Source organism: Mastomys coucha, unplaced genomic scaffold, assembly GCF_008632895.1.
Source record: "Mastomys coucha isolate ucsf_1 unplaced genomic scaffold, UCSF_Mcou_1 pScaffold20, whole genome shotgun sequence".
Lineage (NCBI taxonomy): Eukaryota > Metazoa > Chordata > Mammalia > Rodentia > Muridae > Mastomys > Mastomys coucha.
The window spans coordinates 8292008-8310814 of record NW_022196903.1 but is presented as its reverse complement, the minus strand read 5'-3'; the positions used below and the strand labels follow the sequence as shown (position 1 = coordinate 8310814).

Here is an 18807-nt window from a genome sequence, read left to right as displayed (position 1 = left end):
CTCTCTCTCTGTCTCTCTCTCTGTCTCTGTCTCTCTCTCTCTGTCTCTCTCTCTCTGTCTCTCTCTCTCCCTCTCCCTCTCTCTCTGTCTCTCTCTCTCTGTCTCTCTCTCTCCCTCTCCCTCTCTCTCTGTCTCTCTCTCTGTCTCTCTCTCTCTGTCTCTCTCTCTCTGTCTCTCTCTCCCTCTCCCTCTCTCTCTGTCTCTCTCTCTGTCTCTCTCTCTCTTACTCGCTCTTTGTATGTGTGTGTCTCTAGCTCTCCTTTGTTCTCCTCTCTTCTCCCACCCCTGCTCTATTTCTATCTCTAATTCTCTCCACTTCCCCTCTCCTTCTCCCCCTCCCTTTTTTCAACCATTTGAGTCCACTTCATACTGGACAACTACTCTTGTGTATGAGGCCTACCCTAGATTGTGCTCCATACGTGAGAGGTCGCAGCATTAATGAAAACTGACTTTGACTACCCCAGCATCTATCAAATGCCAATAATTCCTGAGATAATGTTGGTACTATATTCCCACTTCCCCAGCCCTCCATGTTATGATTTTGTTTGGTTTGACTTTGAGTGTATCTTGTGTGTACAGTCAACAGTCACTGTGGGTTTACATCTGCATCTACCCTGATTCCTTGATGTTGTCCACCAACTGTGAAACTTTCAATCTTTCCATACCCATTTTCTTGAGATACCTGAGTCTTGAGAGGAAAAATGTAATATATACATCCTATTTAAGGCTTAGCACTCAAAAGTCACTTATTCTCTGCATTTTACTAGTTGTGGGTCTTTATTAATAAACATTTACTCCAAGAAAACACAACTATGTTGAAAGAAATACTGCTCTATGGAGAAAGCATTCAATAATTAAGAGTCAGGCTAATACTATGTCTATTTAATATAATAATAGTATAGGGCCAGTTCTCATGGGTAATAGTAATATTGTCCAATATAATACTATACTGTACATAAATATAAATAAGTTTTGGATTACCAGGATTTCTAACCCATGATGCAAAAACTATTTTCTTTTTTTTTTCCTTCAGTTTTTTGAGTCAGGATTTCTCTGCATAGACCTGGCTGTCCTAGAACTCGCTCTGTAGACCAGGATGGCCTCGAACTCAGAAATCCACCTGCCTTTACCTCCTTAGTGCTGAGATTAAAGGCATGTGCCACCACTGCCCAGCACAAAAACTACTTTCATTAATCACACATCCTAGCAACTCTGTGTAATTTAGTCATGTCCAGCATAATATGAGTCTCTAATTATTTGTGTGTCAAATTGAAATACTTAAAGTGATAAGAGCATTATATGGATTTATCTCTGCCAAAATTAACTTTCTCACCAAGCAATTGGTTGGCAGTTGAGTGAAAGGGGGTTTGTGAATGATGTTTCACTAAACCCTCCCTATTTTCAAAATGATAAAAGTTGAATGCATGGGTCCATCATGTAATTCTGTTACTATGCATATACTCAACAAACCCACACATGTAATGTATATGTCCAACACAAGCTTGAACTTCAATATTTCCAAGAGTTCCACAATCAGGACTATTGAAACATGCAATAGATCTTACAAACATGAGTGGTTAAAAGATGAAGAATGCAAACAGAAATATATACAATGATTCCAGGAGAGTTCTGAAATTCTGGGAATGGTCTTTTCTTGATTAAATGTTGATTTCATAGATATGTAATCATATTGTAGAAATTTGCTATGAATTTATGGTATTTGACATTTTGTATGTGCTATGTATTTTTTCAGAGGGGTGTGGTTGATTAGAGATGTAGATTAGAAGAAATAGACAGTTTCTGTTTTAATGTCAACTTCTCACTAGCCTGCCTCAGCTAGACTTCTCTGAGAAGAAAAAAAAAATGATATTTATAAGTACTGGTTCTCTCACCTTTAACCTCAAACCAATTTAACTTTATGAGTACCTGGCAACAATGTCTATGTATTGGTAGGTTTTACTTGCCTCCTTTAAAATAATGACAAATATCATGTTAGCTTTTGACCACATAATATCTATCTCTTAGAAAATGATCATGATGGACAAACTTCAGATCATAGTTTATATTTTATAAAAGTAGGTCACCCTGAGACCACCCAACCACTTCAAATTACATATTTACTACATCTAAACTGATAATTATTATGTTTGTCAAAATCTCATAAATATCATGCATAACTAGAATACTACCAAAGAGGTATGGTTAGTATCAAAATGAGTATCTCATTGTTCCTCATGGGTAATCACTAACCTATTTCACACAGGTGACTGTTATTTGAATGACTGGTCTTCATGGAGCCTGTGTCAGCTGACCTGTGTGAATGGTGAGGATCTTGGCTTTGGTGGAAAACAGGTCCGATCCAGAGCAGTGATTATACAAGAACTTGAGAATCAACACCTGTGCCCAGAGCAGATGTTAGAAACAAAATCATGTGATGGTGAGTGCTTCAATTCTTTTTTGTTATTATTTTATTTATTTACATTTCAAATGTTATCCCCCTTCTCCATCTCCCCTTCATGAGACCCCCAACCCTATCTCCCTCCTCTTTGCATCTCAAAGGGTGCTCTTCCACCCACCCACCCACTCATGTCTCATCTCTTTACCATCTTCCTTCTCTGGGGCATCAAGCCTCCACAGGACCAAGCACATCCCCTCCCACTATGCCTGGCAAGGCAGTCCTCTGTTAATTATGTAGCAAGGGCCATGGACCAGCTCATGTGTGCCCTAGTCCCTGAGAGCTCTGAAGGGTCTAGTTAGTTGATATTGTTGTTCTTCCTATGGGGTTGCAATCCCTTTCAGCTCTTTCGGTCCTTCCCCTAACTCTTTCATTGGGGTCCATGAGCTCAGTCCAATGGTTGGTTGTAGGTGTCTGCATTTGTTCCAGTCAGGTGATAGTAGAGCCTCTCAGAGGACAGCCATGCCAGGCTCCTGTCTGCAAGCACAACATAGCATCAGCGATAGTGTCAGGATTTGATGTCTGAACCTGGGATGGATCCCAATGTGGGACATTCTCTGGATGGCCTTTCCTTCAGTCTCTGCTCAATTTTTTTGTCCCTGCATTTCCCTTAGACAGAAAAAATTCAGGGTTAAAAGTTTTGAGATGGGTTGGTGGCCCCATCTCTCAACTGGGGGCCATGTCTATCTACTGGAGGTAGTCTCCTCAGGGTCTATCTCCTTACTGTTGGGCTCCTCACTCATTTCAGCTTGTGTCATAGCCTCCAACATGTCTAGTGTTTGGGACTTTCTAATGATTACCCCCCTTTCCCTACCCTACACTACTGCATATTTCTATTCATTCTCCTGGCCCTCTAGGCTTCTCTCCTGTTTTCTCCCATACCTGACCTACCTTCCCTTTTCTCCTACCCTCACTTTTCCCACAAGGTCCCTCCCTCCCTTTGCCTCCTGTGATTATTTTCCCCCCTCTAAATAGGATTGAAGCATCCACATTTGAGTCTTTCTTCTTGTTGCGCTTCATATGGTCTGGGAATTATGTCATGGGTATTCTGAACTGTTCAGCTAATATCCACTTAACAGTATATTACAAAGTCCTTTCAGCTAATATCCACTTAACAGTATATTACAAAGTCCTTTTTGGTCTGGGTTACCTCACTTAGGTTGATATTTTCAAGTTCCATCCATTTGCCTGAAAAATTCATGATTGCCTCATTTTTAATAGCTGAATAGTATTGTATAAATAAAGCATCTATTCTGTATCCATTCTTCCCTTGAGGGACATGTGGGTTGTTTCCAGCTTTTGGCTATTACAAATAAGGCTGCTATGAACATAGTGAAGCACGTGTCCTTGTAGTATGATAGGGTATCTTTTGGGTATATGCTTGCCCTGGTGTGAGATGGCTGAGTCTTCAAGAAGAACTATTTCCAAATTTCTGAGGAGCAGCCATATTGATTTCCAAAGTGACTGTACCCATTTGCAATTTGACATCTATTCATTTGGTTCTGTTGAATTTGTTTTGAGTGAGTGAATTTGTTAGATTTCTACTTACAGTTGAGAGTTAAATTAAAAATAAATTCTGAGGTACTAAGAGTATGAATCATGAGAAAAGTGCTAGCCATGCAAGTGTGAAGACATGAATTTGAATCTCAATGATTGTAGGCAAAATCAGAAGCATTCCCAGAAGCCTGAGAGCTAGATAGCTGGCTGTATTCAACAGCAAGCAAAAATAATGTGGAAATTGATAACCAATAATCAAGGTTGTCCTATAACCTTCATATGTGTGCCTCTAGACTATACACACAAACACACACACACACACACATACACACACACACACACACACACACACACACACTCGCATACACACACTCAAGATGAGGAGGGAGAATGCAAGATTCTGGTCTTAAAATGTGGAATATTATTAAAAAAAATGTTTCCTGGTTTTAAAAATCCCAGAAGCTGAAGATAATTGGGAGCATTGATTGTGTGTTTAAACCAACAATGACCAAACATAAATTGAATATTTTCCATTTGTTTAAAAAAATAATCAAATTAAAGAATTACAAAAGCATTGTAAAATTAGACTCAACATGGTCTTAGAAATTGATAAATTAATTCATTGGTGAGAATTAGCAATTTTAATTTTACAATAATTGGACATAGAACATGATAGACATACATGTTCATGTGTCTTTTTATGTATATATGTATACAGAGCTATTCCCTCAATATTTTCAGCAAATTCCATGTTCAAAACTTCAGCGCATTACAATGTCACAACTTAGAGCATGGTGGTATTTTGATAACAATAAAAATCTTGGTATCTAGTAGTTAATATAAGGTTCAAATTTTTAGCTTTGTTCTGTAATAGTTAAGAAATGTGACATATAGCTTAGAGTAAGTATAGAAAATGTCACTTTACATTGACAACTGGAAGAGGAGACCTAGGATGCTGAAAAAATATAGAATGAAAACTAATAAACTTGATGATTTAACCTAATAATTGGGTAGAATTTCCAGCCCTGTCAATATCATCTTCCTAAATTTACCAACCACATAAAATATTACCTGTTCCTGGGACAGAGTAGCTCTGTCCCAGAGTAGTACAGAAGCTCAAAATTTGAAATTAATTAAGTAAATCCCAGGGCAGGGAAAAGAAGTGTCAATGCAAAATGACAGTAAAGTAAACTTAGAAATCAAGAGTACAACTGGAGAAAAAACTCTCTCGTGGTCCTGAGTAATGTCATATCAGCGCTTGCTCTATGCCTGCAGACGGACAATGCTACGAGTACAAGTGGATGGCAAGTGCTTGGAAGGGCTCCTCTCGGACAGTCTGGTGTCAAAGGTCAGATGGCGTAAATGTAACAGGTAAAAAACATCAATGCCTTGGTTTCTCTAAATGTATTCCTGTAATACATAAAGCAGTTGAATACTAAAGGACTCTCAGTTGTCGACACATTGTTGGAATTGCTAAATGTATGGTGTGTACATGTCTGGTAACCAGTGCTAAATTATTTTATTTTAAAATATTAAAATATCTCAAGTTCTCCCTTTACTATCTCCTTTGGATAGTACCATCACAATATATTTAACTGAAATACCACTTAACATTAGTAAATATAAGTGTTATCTTGACTTTTCCATAGGGATTTTACACATTAACAAATTAGTATATGCAAAGAAAATGATAATTATTCCTTTCCTACCTCTGCTCTGTGCTTTGAGGATGATACAGAGCAATGGAGTATGCATGTATAAACATAATCTACTAAAATTAGCAAATCAAGTATTAGATAATTTATTGATTAATAAGAAAGACTTGTCAATAAATCCAGTAAAATGAAAAGAAGCTTCAGGCTGAGTATGTATTGAATAGCCTGAAAATCCCATGAAAACAAGGTACTGTCAGAGGTACAACTCCACTTTGGACACATAAACACAAATTTAAAACATTTTTCCATATTTATCATTTTAAAATAATTCAGTTGTCCAGACTCTCCACTTCTGAAGCAGGGGGTTTATTGACTGTCAGCTACCCAGAGCACCTGCTGGCTTGGGACTCTTATTTCAGCTTTTGCAAGAAAAACAAAGTCATATGCATCAGGGTCCCCCTGAGTAAAGTCCACTTGTGATTTAACTTTCATGTATATTATGAGATCATAGGACCCATATTGAATTTCAAATGACCCAGGTCTATTGAAACCTAATTTCTTATTTCCTCTCTATGAAAGGCAGAACAGAATGTCAAATTATATTGTTATGAAGACACAATTTTGTGTGTGACTAAAACCTGTACCAAGAAGCCTTTGATAATAGCATCGCCCAGTGGACATATAATATGTAATAGAAAAAACACCTACCAGGAAACTCTTTGCTGTCTCAACAGCATTATTTGGGGAAGGAAAACAGTCAGCCAGAACTCCATTCTAGGCAGAGTGGGTGCTAAGGGCAGAGCAGAGCAGTGTAGCCATTCCAAACCAGGTGTTGGAAATGTCATTCATTTAACTCCAATCCTGGAAATGAATATTCTTTAAGTGATTCAGAAGGAACTTAATAGTTTCCTAAAAGGTTCTATTTGATTGAAAGGTTTTTTTTTTTCAAAAAAACAGAAGCAAATAAGGTGTCTGCTGTTTTCTTGTAACACTAGGAAAACAAATGTAAAGTCTATTACCTATAGGATCAATTGCTTTACTTTATAAATTGTCATTATAAGGAAGCCATGTGACAACTTTTTTTTCATATATTTAGGGATAGCATGGTCACTAACCTGCAGTTACTTCACAGTGAATGTTTTTGTGATGTGATCATTTTTGTTTTATCTTACTATATTTTTTTGCATTTTTAAAAAATAAATGAATGAATAAATGATGAATGAAAATCTAAAAAGTATTTACAAAATTAAAAGAAAAACAGATTCTGAGAACCTTTAATTGAGTCCAAAAGACCATGAACTCAATGAATAAAGATAAGTTGTTTTAGATAAAGTTGTGTTGCATGGAGTAAATATAGTTTGAAACTAAGAGTCCCAGAATGTTACCAAAATTGTTTCTTTAGGGCAACTGTCTCCATCATTACATGTGCCATATCAGTCAATGCACAGTTTGTAGTGCATGTGAGAAATAAATTGGAGGGATTAATTTCAATGGCAACTTGGAAAATAGTGCAAGCAAAAAACTTGGTGGTTATTTTGGCTTTCTTCCCAGCATACGTAAAATATCCAGAAGTAACAAGAATAGTGATTTTTTTCAAAACTAAATAAATACTATAATAAACCTATTTGTATAATAGTCAAACAAATTGAAACTTACTTTGCAGGTTATGAAAACCACCATTTTCAATAGCCAAGAAAGATATTTAACTATAAACTAAAATTCAATCTGTTTTGTTTGTAATTGCTGGCCTTGGCTTGAGGAAATAGGTTAGATGACCTGTTTATTTCTAACTATTTCCATCGGAAATAGGTTATATGAAACCAGTGTTTCAAATATAGCCGCTACAAAATCAGCCACTTGGCAATGTGGCTTGGACACTTAGGAAGTACAAACCACAGTGCTGTCATCTGGGTAAAAAAGCCCAATACCTAATGAAACTGTTAGCCAGCCATTTCACGAAGGCACTGTACTTCTTAGGAATTCCATGGGAATTCAAACTTCAAACACGCGTGTGTATTTTTTTTTTCACAGCAAGGGAAGTCATTTGTTAAAATAAGATTTTCTGTTCTGCAGGGGGCTGCTTAGTGATGAGCCAGCCTGACGCTGACAGGTCTTGTAATCCACCCTGTAGTCAACCCCACGCATACTGTAGTGAGGTAAGTACACATTAGAATGGACAAGTTACTTCTGTCATCCCCCTGCCTCTGGTACCATCCCTTTCTCCAGTCCCTCAAGAGCCAGACTAGAGGCAGAGACCATCGACTTTAAAGCATCATTTTTGTTTTGTTTTATATTAATTGAACAGCTCTCAATGTACTTAATTAGATTCAGAAAGACTTAGCATGGCGAGGCAAAGTTAATGTAGCTAAGGCAACCATTAGATGGAGCACAGGGTCACCAATGGAGGAGTTAGAGAAAGGACTGAAGGATCTGAAAGAGTTTGCAACCTCATAGGAAGAACAACAATATCAACCAATCAGACCCCGTCAGACCTCCCAGCGACTAAACCACCAACCAAAGAATACACATGGAGGAAACCATGGCTCCAGCCGCATATGTAGCAGAGGATGACCTTGTCAGGAATCAATGGGATGGAAGGCCCTTGGTCCTATGAAGGCTCAATGCCCCAGTGTAGGGGAATTCGAGGGCAGAAGGGAGGAGTGGGTGGATGGGTGAGGGAGCACCCTCATAGAATCAGGGGGAGGGGGATAGCATAGGGAGTTTGAGGAGGGGAAACAAGGGAAGGGGATAACATTTGAAATGTAAATAAAGAAGATATCTAATAAAAAAATTAGAAAGGAAAAAGAAATTGCATGTGGTAGATTCTCTTTAAAATGCTTCCTAATGCTGCTCTTTTCTCTGAGTAAGTTTAGTTGTCCTTTCCAAGATCACCGTGCATGTAGAGTGTAAGCCTCCCTGCTCTTTTGCAGATGAAGGCATGCCGCTGTGAAGAAGGGTACACTGAGGTCATGTCCTCCAACAGCACCCTTGAGCAATGCACACTTATCCCTGTGGTGGTGATTCCCACTGTGGAGGATAAAAGAGGAGATGTGAAAACCAGTCGGGCAGTTCACCCAACCCAACCCTCCAGTCACCCAGCAGGACGGGGAAGAACTTGGTTTCTACAGCCATTTGGGCCAGGTGAAGCAACTAGACAGTGAATTTAAAATTCTTTACTTAGACATTCTACCAATATCACAGCATATTTTTTAATAACCAAGAACTTTTCAAATAAATAATAATTTCTCAATCCATGGACTGATTTAACATTGCAGCTATTTTTATGTCTTTTTATTTTCATTGTGAACACAAGCATCCATGCCAAGATTCATAGAAATGAAACCAATTTCTTCAAAAAAAATATTGATATGTCTTATCTCAAACCCATTCCTAAACTTGTAAGGATAATAAATATACACTGAACAAAGCAATGTCATAATGAAAATAATTGGAAAAATATGTTGTCACTTACAACAGAGATAAATAAGAGTATAAAGGCATCTGGAGTTTTCAGTGTAATCATATAGAGTAGGTGGTATGAACCTTTCATAAAGAACATGAGGTATGCAGACCCATGCCAAGAGCACTTAGCTTCTAGGACAATAAAGAGCATCCTCAAAGTTGAAGTTCCCACTTCCCTCAGAGTCTATACTAGGGCTGAATATACAGAGGCAATGATAGAGCCTTCCTTTCTTGATAGAATGACCCTAACTTAGAGGCTGATCAGGCCATTGTCATATCCCAACAGATACTCTTAGTATATCCAGGATTGAACTTAAACCCATGGTAGGAATAAGCCTGCAAGCTTGAAGAAGTACTACTCTCTACTTTGCAGACTTTCTCTTCCCCACTGGGATAGAACACACTGTTTCCAGGTACATAAAGTGTCCTACTAGTGCTCTGTAAGCAACACTTATTCTATTCTGCAGGGGGCTGCTGGGTGATGAGCCAGCCTGACGCCAACAGGTCTTGTAATCCACCCTGTAGTCTACCCCACTCCCTTTCACCATGGAGGAATTCCATACAAATCCAGACATCACCAACTTTATAATTGCACCAGACATGTGAGAAATGAAGAAAGAAATTTGCATAGCTAACATACATCAATTTATGGCCATTAAGTAAAAGCATTTTCCTTATGAGAACCAAAATTGAATTTTTAAGGAGTTTTAAATATTTGGGTGATTACCATTATCCACAATCACTCCTTTTATTAGATTCTTAGCTGTACATACAATTGAGTTTGAAAAGCTAATTTGTCTGTAAAAATGTAAGAAACTCTTCTCTCCAATTTAGGAGTACAAATTACCATTAGCAACTTACCTAAAATTCCAACCAGCTCTCCACAAACGAGAACATCTTTTCTCAAGTTAAATAATTCTCTCCCATTTTGTTTAATAATTTCCCCCAAACATTTTGAATATTTGTTAAATAATTTTAGCAGAAAAGATACCAGTAGTAGAATAGCTCTTTTGATTCTGAGCTCAATTAAAAAAAAAAAAGATAAGAAAAGAAAAGAAAAGAAAAAGGAAAAAACATGTTTTAAATCTCCATGTTTAGAATGAAGTGATATTTAGAATATTAGCTGAACTTATTTCTAGCAAATTAACCTCTAATGAACAAAATACCTAGTACTAATTATATTTGACACTTTTCAAATATTGGCTAAGTCTCCACATATGTCATTTTTGTCCATATCTAATTTTCATACTCTTACCATATTGTGATATGAGCATTGCCCACATACTTATCTGTACATACTGCCTGCATACTTCCATGATGACTACAGATAATGTATGCTAATGTTAGCATCAAAATAAGTAGGCAACATCATCCTGAACATGTTCAAAGTTTACTTAAAGCATAGTACTTCAAGGTCAAAGAAGCCTCAAAACTGAACTAAAATAGTGCCTGTCACAGGGATTGCACATCCCTGGAACATTAGAAAGGAGATATTCAAAGGTCCTATGCTATGTTATTCTATGTGATTATCTCCAGAATTCTCTTATTGTTGAAGCACACTCTAAGAATAGACTAGATAAAAGATTGTAATTGCCAAACAAAAGAGTTAGTCTGTTACAAAACTGTTAAAATAAAAGTGAATGGTCAAATACCTATCTGCATTGAATCCAAGTTTTATGAATTTCTCAAAAGTTGCATTGTTTTTCATCTTTAATATATTATATGCCATTCCTGAAGTAGGTGGGAAGGTCAAAGCATATGTGCACAGAACAATACACATACTGAATTTGAGGTAAGATTTCATATAAAGAATTCAGACAGAAACTCAGCATCTGAATGCAAATACAACTTGTTGCTTTTCAATTCTTTCAATTGCTAATTCCCCTTGAATCCTTCCTAATTCCTACTAGCTGCTTTACATTACTGATAACTCCGCTTGGAAAGAGTGAGTTTGAGTCTTGAAAAGATCTGATCATAAGTGCAAATCAGTCATACATGTTCTAATGTAACTGTAACTAATAATATCTTTTCTTCTTAGATGGGAGACTAAAGACCTGGGTTTATGGTGTCGCAGCCGGGGCATTTGTGCTGTTAGTCTTCATTGTCTCCATGATTTATCTAGCGTGGTGAGTGTTTAAATATTTCAGAATCTAAAGGGAGATGTAAGATAGTTATTTCAAAGAAAATTCTCTCAGTTGCCAGTAACACAGGGACAGACTAGCATGTGAAATATGTGTGCTACATTTACTCCATCTTCACACAAAGATCTAAATTTAAAAAAAATATCTTTAATATTAGAAAGTCTAAAATCTACCATATCTAAGGCATTCAAATTGTAGAAATGAGTTGGGACTGGGTCATGTTTTCAAGATTCTTCTCATGAAGAAATGACATAGAATGTTGCTTTCATTAATGGCATGTTTTATACATATATTTTTTTCTTAGAGAAAAATATTGATAATTCTTAATCTTATTTAACTGTATTTGTAAATGTGCATTATTTATAAAAGTTCTGAGACAAACACAAAATATACTATAACATCAATTCTATTGTATCAACTAAGAACTTGAATAATTTGGCTTTTTATAAAATAGTTAATTAAATACCTTAAGACATCTTCTTGGACCTATGAAACTGAAAAAGATCATGAGGTCATAGTCTAAAAGGCACTGTGAAACATAGGTGGGCAATTCAGATCTACCATTTTGTTTTACTTTGCTCTTTTATTTAAAACAATAACATTTAAAATGAAAGACTGACTTTTTTTCAAATTTTCCTGAATTTCCTACAGCAAAAAGCCAAAGAAACCCCAAAGACGGCAGAACAACCGCCTCAAACCTTTAACCTTAGCCTATGATGGAGACGCTGACATGTAACACTGACTATTCCTGGACACAACCAGACTTGGCCTTTTCACTTTATAGTAGACATCCAGAGGCCAGAGTGCCAGTATTCAAATGTGTGAGTTATAATTAACTTTAACTGTTATGAACACCATCATTAAGAAAAAAGAAATCCTACTCCCTCTGGGAATATTCTAGACAGTACTACTGACATGTAAAGTCAGCTCCGAGAATTCTAAGAGATGCAGTGGAATGCATGCTGTGTCCTGCAGTTTTGTGGCATCTTTTCTGAAATCTACCCAATTGCAAAAAGAAAAAACAAAACAAACAAACAAAAAAAAACCCCACTTTGATCTTTAAAACATAATGAGGAGATTGGCCAACTGGGAAGCCAGATGCAAGACTGCTTGCAGCACTAACCCACCGAACTTTCTAGCATGAAGAGTTCATACTGAAGGCTTTACAATTCTAACTTAACCATAACAACATGTATACTCGATCGAATGACTTATATTATGATTGTCACCTTATACACTCATTAATAAGCAACTTTTAACAGTGAAGAAGATGTAAGGCCTATGCTAGGCAGAAAACCCATTGAACAACTTAGCACCTTCATGGTTGATGGTAGCTTTTATTGGCCTGCATTTTAGAGACAAACTCTTTTATAAGACTTTACTCTTGTCTCTGTCTCATGTGTGAATGCTGGACATGTACTAGCCTTAGAAGAAGGGGTCCTCAAGTTCAGTAATTTATAGTGGTTATTGTCTGGGAAACAAATATGCTTGTGTTAATACCTTTCTACTTTCCCCAATTTCACACTGGTTGCCTACATCTTTTCTGCTATATGGAAGGCACATTTTGCACTATATTAGTGCAGCAAGATAGGCACTTAACCAGTATTGCCATAGAAACTGCCTCTTTTCATATGGGATGAAGACATCTGTGCCAAGAGTGCTGTGGAGACATTTGAAAGCTTTTGTCCACTCAAGAGAATTAGTTCAGTCTTGATGGTAACGGGATCAAATCTGCTATTACACCTGCTATCTACAATCTTCCTTCTTGCTACAGCCATCATGAAATTGACAACACAGCAATAATTCAAGTGTTGAAGTCCCTAATCCTGACCCAAATCTCCAAAACGTAGAACCCCTTGGTTGGGTTGCAGTTGCTCTTGGAAGGCTGTTTATGACAAGATTTATATATTTGTTATCTTTGTTTTAAAAAAAAGAAGAAGAAAAGCAAAGAAAAAAAGGACTGGTTGTCTTCATAATTTTGAGTAGATGGAGAAAATAGTGTATCAATGATTTTTCTAACAAAAAGAAATCAAAATTATTTGTTACCTTTCCTGTCTTCCTGATTTGCTTTTTCAGTGCGAGGTAGGCATTCAATCTTACAAGCTATATTTCATAGTCATGGTCTTTTGTCCTTCTCATGGTTGAAGTCTGAATTAGTGTGATTTATTAAAATATGAAATTTAAGAAGAGAAGAGTGAATGATCTTGTCCAGGGCTTGCTTAAACATCTAGAACAAGGATCATAAGCCTTTAAAGCAAAAGACCAAAAGTTCAGCTCAGAACACTGCCACTGTGCAATGCTTCCGGAGAAGTCAGAAGGAAACCACCATTTTCCAATAGAACTTTTCCTTCCACAAGAAGCCAGCCAGCTACATTTGCATGTCTTAATTTGCTGACCTGCCTTATACTCTAGATGTGGGTTTAGAGCCAGCTCTACATTTTATCATCATTAGGTTCCAGTCACTTACTCTTTATCAAGTGTGTTTAAGTTCACAGGTGACAATTCATAGTCATTAACTTATGATTGTTGAGGAATCAACTCTGTGTTCACTGGTGAAACAAAGGAAATGCCACCATGGACTATAGCTCACCTCTTCCTTCTGAAAAGAAAAGCTAATCTGTGTTGTGAAAAACCACTTGCATATTTCTAGCAATAACTACTCTAGTCAGCCTCTGGTAGAATGGAGACCATTGCACTTTTCAGTCTTTTAAGCACAGTAAACACAGGATTTTTATTTATTTCATTTTATTATTTTATTTTCTATCTGAAACATGTCTGTATTGCTGGAACTGTGGTTTTATTGGTGAGGTATTTGCCTTCACTGGCTATGTTTGAGCTCCATCTGCTGTCCATTAGAACAGCTTTGTCTGCCAAGTTTAGAAATGAATTCTGAATAAGAGGATGTTGTAATCTCCCAAATGAAAAATCTTTATATATAATTCAATGTGAACACAATGTGACAAATGCTTCTTATGCCAAATGTAATGCACTAAATGATTATGTCATTTTGAAGAGAGCAGATAGCCAAGGTTTAATTGAGGTAAAGCATTAAAAAGGAAGGAAAAATAATATTGATATTCTGACACTGTAATAGTTCACACACACACACACACACACACACACACACACACACACACACTCTCACACACACAAAATATCAGCCTTCCAAATGAGCTCATCCAGCTTGAGATGAGCTCCTTGAATAAAATAAGTTCAGTCTGTCCAAAATAATTGAATCACAATCTCTGTGGGTAGTTGAAAATTTTTAACAATCTGAAGAAGTGTGGGCAACACCAGCAATCTTCACAGAAGGAATAAAATAAGGTATTTTTCTTACCCTAGTTACACTTTAAAGTATTTTATAAAATGTGATTAATTATAATTATATTCTCCTACCTAGGATATGGTAACCAAATCAATTTAAAAGATCAAAAATTAAAAAATGTTGTGAAGATGGGAAATGTTTATGAATAACTAATTATATTTAAACAGTATATTCATGTTGGGTAAACATATTTGATATTCATCATTAGGATAAATTAATACTGTGTGGCCTATTTTTAGAAAGGGGGGGAAGAATGTATTCATTTGAATAATTAGGACAAATGAGAGGTTATCATATTCACATACAAGAACTTCCCCAGAACTTTATTCTCAGGAGGGAAATGCTGGAAAACTGTTTGATGATTCATTTTTCTTTCCAAAGCAGTCTATGGACAGGAAGAAAAGAAGGAGACAGAGAGGGAGGGAAAGAATGAAAGAGACAAGGAACAAATGGATAAAGAAAGGAAGAAATGAAGGAAGGAAAATTTTCTACTTGATTTTAAAGAAAATGAACAAAATTAGACGTTTATAGAATTTTGTTGGATTGTTCCAGGAAAAGTAACATGGCTGATCTCCCTCAAAAGGGACCGATTTGCCTGTTCATCAGTGTCCATCCAATATGCTGACTATCATAAGCTCTATTTCGAAGCCTACATTCCTTTGAATGTAGCTTAAGCTAATTGAAAAGGAGTATGTTAAATCATGTCTTTAAATTATATAATAAAGCACAGATTATGTATAACAAGACATATTTATTACATTTGACACGTAATACACTTTTCAGGGCACTTAAAATTAGTAATGGCTTTTGTATGCACAGGTCAGTAAGACATCCAAAAGCAGAAAAGCATGCTCAGGAGAGCTACTTGCACTGGTACACATCACTATAGGTTCTTTGTAAGTGTGCTCAGAACTTTTCCACAGGAACTCTAAGTGTCAGGATATGCTGTGAAGACGAGCTAGCAATGTTCACTGTGGTTTAATCAGAACCATTAGGTTCCTGAACATTTCAAGACAAAGCTATTGCTTATAACAGAAGAGAGCAGCTCTTCCCACACATTTGTTCACCTCCTCTAGCTTACTGTATCCTTGGTCCTGGGTGACACTTTTCTCTGTCTAGCCTCTCAAATTCTATTCTGATTGTTTATAGCTTTGTCTGCCTTGTTCCAAACCACTTCCCACTAAACATGCCCCAAAATGTATAAGGAAAGGGACAGTATAATTATTAACTCATAATATTATATTATTATGATCTAGCCAGACAATAAACCTGGAAATATCTGAAGCAAGCAACCTTGCCAGTGGCAAAAACCTACTTGAACTACTGTAACTGGCTATAAGTTTTATTGTTCTGTTCTGTAGTTGTTTAGCTTGCTTTTCTTTCTATAGGTAAAATTTGTGTTATGTTTTATCTATTTCTGAGCTTCAGTAAGCTCCCTGGCTATTTTTCTATCATCTGTTTGTGTTGATTTTTAAAAGAAAACATGTAGATTACCTTTCTGGTACTTTTTCCTGCCCATTTTTCTTCACAGAAATTTGAGGAAATCAGGATCTATCACTGTAAAATGTAATTATTCCTATTGAATTAAAATCATCAGTTATATGTAAGTAATTTTATTTAAATGGAATATACTTGTCAAAGCAATGACTAAAGAATAAAGAAGAGTCATGCACATGACATGTCAAAGGAAGACTAAAACTAAAATCATTGGTATGAAAATGTCAAATCTTATACTTACATTGTTAATACCCAATATCCGCTTATTCCCCATATTCATTTTGTCTTCTTCTTCTTTTTTATTATTATTAATTTTTTCTCTTTTTTATACACCCCAGATTTTATTGCCCTCCTGGTCCACCCTCCAACTGTTCCACATCCCATACCTCCTCCCTGCCTCTGTCTCCACAAAGATGTCCCCCCCACACACCTCTCCTTACATATCAGCACAAAAGCCTATATCCATCAGTAGTGAGCAGAAAAGAGAACATATTTCTAGGGAGATTTAGAGTCAGAATAGATTTGGAAAATCATGCTTGCCAAATGTCCTGGAATCTTGTTGTTTGTAAGTATCTCCTAGTTCAAATGTCTTTTGTCCAGTTCTCTTTGTAGGACTGAGGAGGGGGCAGATCTAGAACCCCTCAACAAGTCTATAAGAACTCCTGCAGAGCATACCTGAGCCCTCTGGGTCTAGTTTAGGCTTGAGAACAGAGTCTCCTTCTTTACGTGATAATCCCCCCTGGTCCTACCTTCAGATGTCCTGGCTGATGTCCACAAGGAGGTGTGGACCCAGCAAGTAGTTTCTTCTTTGTTTTATTATTTTTTGTTTGTTTGCTTGGGTTTTCTTTATCAACAAGATATTTTGCAGTATGATAAATATCATTCTTTTTAACAGAGACAGTGGGTAGTGGTTATCTACAATATTAAATGAAAAAAAAACAAATGTTAAACAAATAGTGTTAAATTTGCATTTTTTTATTCTGTTCTATCAAGACAGATCATAAAACCAGAAATGTCTGAAGCAAGCAACCTTGCCAGTGGGCAAAAACTTACTTTACTTACACTATAAATGGCTATAAGTTTAATTGTTGTGTTTAGTAGTTGTTTTGGGCTCCTTTTCTTTTTATAGGTAATAATTTATATTTTATCTAATTCTGAGCCTCAGTAGCTCTCTGGTTATTTTATTTTATAATCTGTTTGTGTTTATTTTTTTAATTAAACACTTAGATTTACTTTCTGGTACTTTTGCCTGCCCATTTTTATTCACAGAAATTTGAAGATATCAGTATGTATGACTGTAAAATTTAATTTTATCAAATTTATAATGTATTGTTCTTTAAATTATATTGCTCTAAGTGAGCATTCTTTTATTAATTTATCTACCTGAATATTTATTTTGTTGGAGTAAGGAGCTAACTCTCTGTGAATCTTTTGTTAATATTACTTGGTAAATTGTGTAATGTAATTTATTTTAAATTATACATACTTCTTTTTTAATGCACAAAATATCTATGTACGAGGAACTGCAGATGGGCAAATACTGTCACTAAGCTTATGCAGCTAATGTGGATGGCGTGTGGAGATGCAATGTGCTTTTCTACATTTTCATATGGGTTATTTGTAAATATCTATATTGCTGACAGACATAAATCCAGAAGTCATTTTCATTCTAACTGTGTGTGGCTCTGTGCTTGATTTGTATTGCCTACTTCTTGCACATGGATAAAAACACTTATTTGGTGAGTATCCAAGTCCTACCTTTCCTTATTTTATTTTGGTCATCTGTTTGTGATTCCAAGACAGAAAGTTTGGGAAATTCAAATTTCTCTTTAAGCTTCAGCTGTTGAGCCAGCTGAGACCAGATGGCTTGTCACGGTCCCTAGGCCTCTTTGTATTTGGTCAGCTAACAGGACACTGGCAGAGGATGGGTAATCAGAACAGCACAAAGGACAGCTCTTCCCCCTTCACAGACTAAGCCTGTGTCTGTCCATAAAAAAACAGAAAACAAACAAACAAACAAAAAACTAAGAGGCTGGCTACACTTTCTGTGTGCTATGTACTTCCTATATAGCTGCTCACTTGCCTCTCAGATGTACTCACCCTGGAGCACCGTACGTACTACACAGGCTATTAAAACCCACTATTCTCAGGTGCCCCGCCCCTTACCACCTCTCCCTAGAACTCTTCACTTTATACAGCAGCTCCTTGCTTCTGGCAAGTCTCTAGTCATATGCCACCTCTTCTGAGAAGTTTGCCATGATTACAGTCTACCCTCACACTTTCTTTACTTTCCTTTAATCAATGTTTTCCTAAGTTCCTTTATTTGATTAGTTTCTTTTTACTTTGCTAGTTGGTGCCCCCACCTCCACTTCTACACAGGGGAGAAGCCAGTTCCTTATCTGTTTTATTCCTTGGTTGGAATGATGATCAACACATAGTAAGAGTAATAAATTAGCAAATACCTGACTAATGAAAACCAAAAGAATAGTGAGCTGCAGAGCTAACAGATAGCATGTGGCTGAGCACAAACATCAGAGCAAGAGATAAAGAGGACCCTAGGAACAAAAGATGATAATGCATCCAAAACTGTGAGGCATAGGTACTCCCTACAAGGAGGTAGCAAGGGTTCAGAGACCAGAGAATTCCTTCAAAGTTCCCAAGTTTTTGATACTCTACTGTTGAGAATATTCATTTTCTATTTTTACTTGCCTAAGGTATATATAATATAAACATTATTTGTGGCATAGACAGAATAGAAGCAGATCAGTTACACAT

General features: G+C 36.6%; 1 protein-coding gene across 1 annotated transcript in view; it reads left to right on the top strand.

Moving 5' to 3' along the window:
- Thsd7a (thrombospondin type 1 domain containing 7A) overlaps positions 1–17705 on the top strand; it is a 380717-nt gene extending 363012 nt beyond the window's left edge. The window contains exons 23-28 of the mRNA XM_031381188.1: positions 2264–2437; positions 5228–5323; positions 7681–7763; positions 8538–8748; positions 11108–11195; positions 11862–17705. Of these exons, the coding sequence (XP_031237048.1) occupies positions 2264–2437; positions 5228–5323; positions 7681–7763; positions 8538–8748; positions 11108–11195; positions 11862–11946 (737 nt within the window). The 3' untranslated portion in view covers positions 11947–17705. The remainder of the gene's footprint in view (positions 1–2263; positions 2438–5227; positions 5324–7680; positions 7764–8537; positions 8749–11107; positions 11196–11861) is intronic.
- The last annotated feature ends 1102 nt before the right edge of the window (positions 17706–18807 follow it).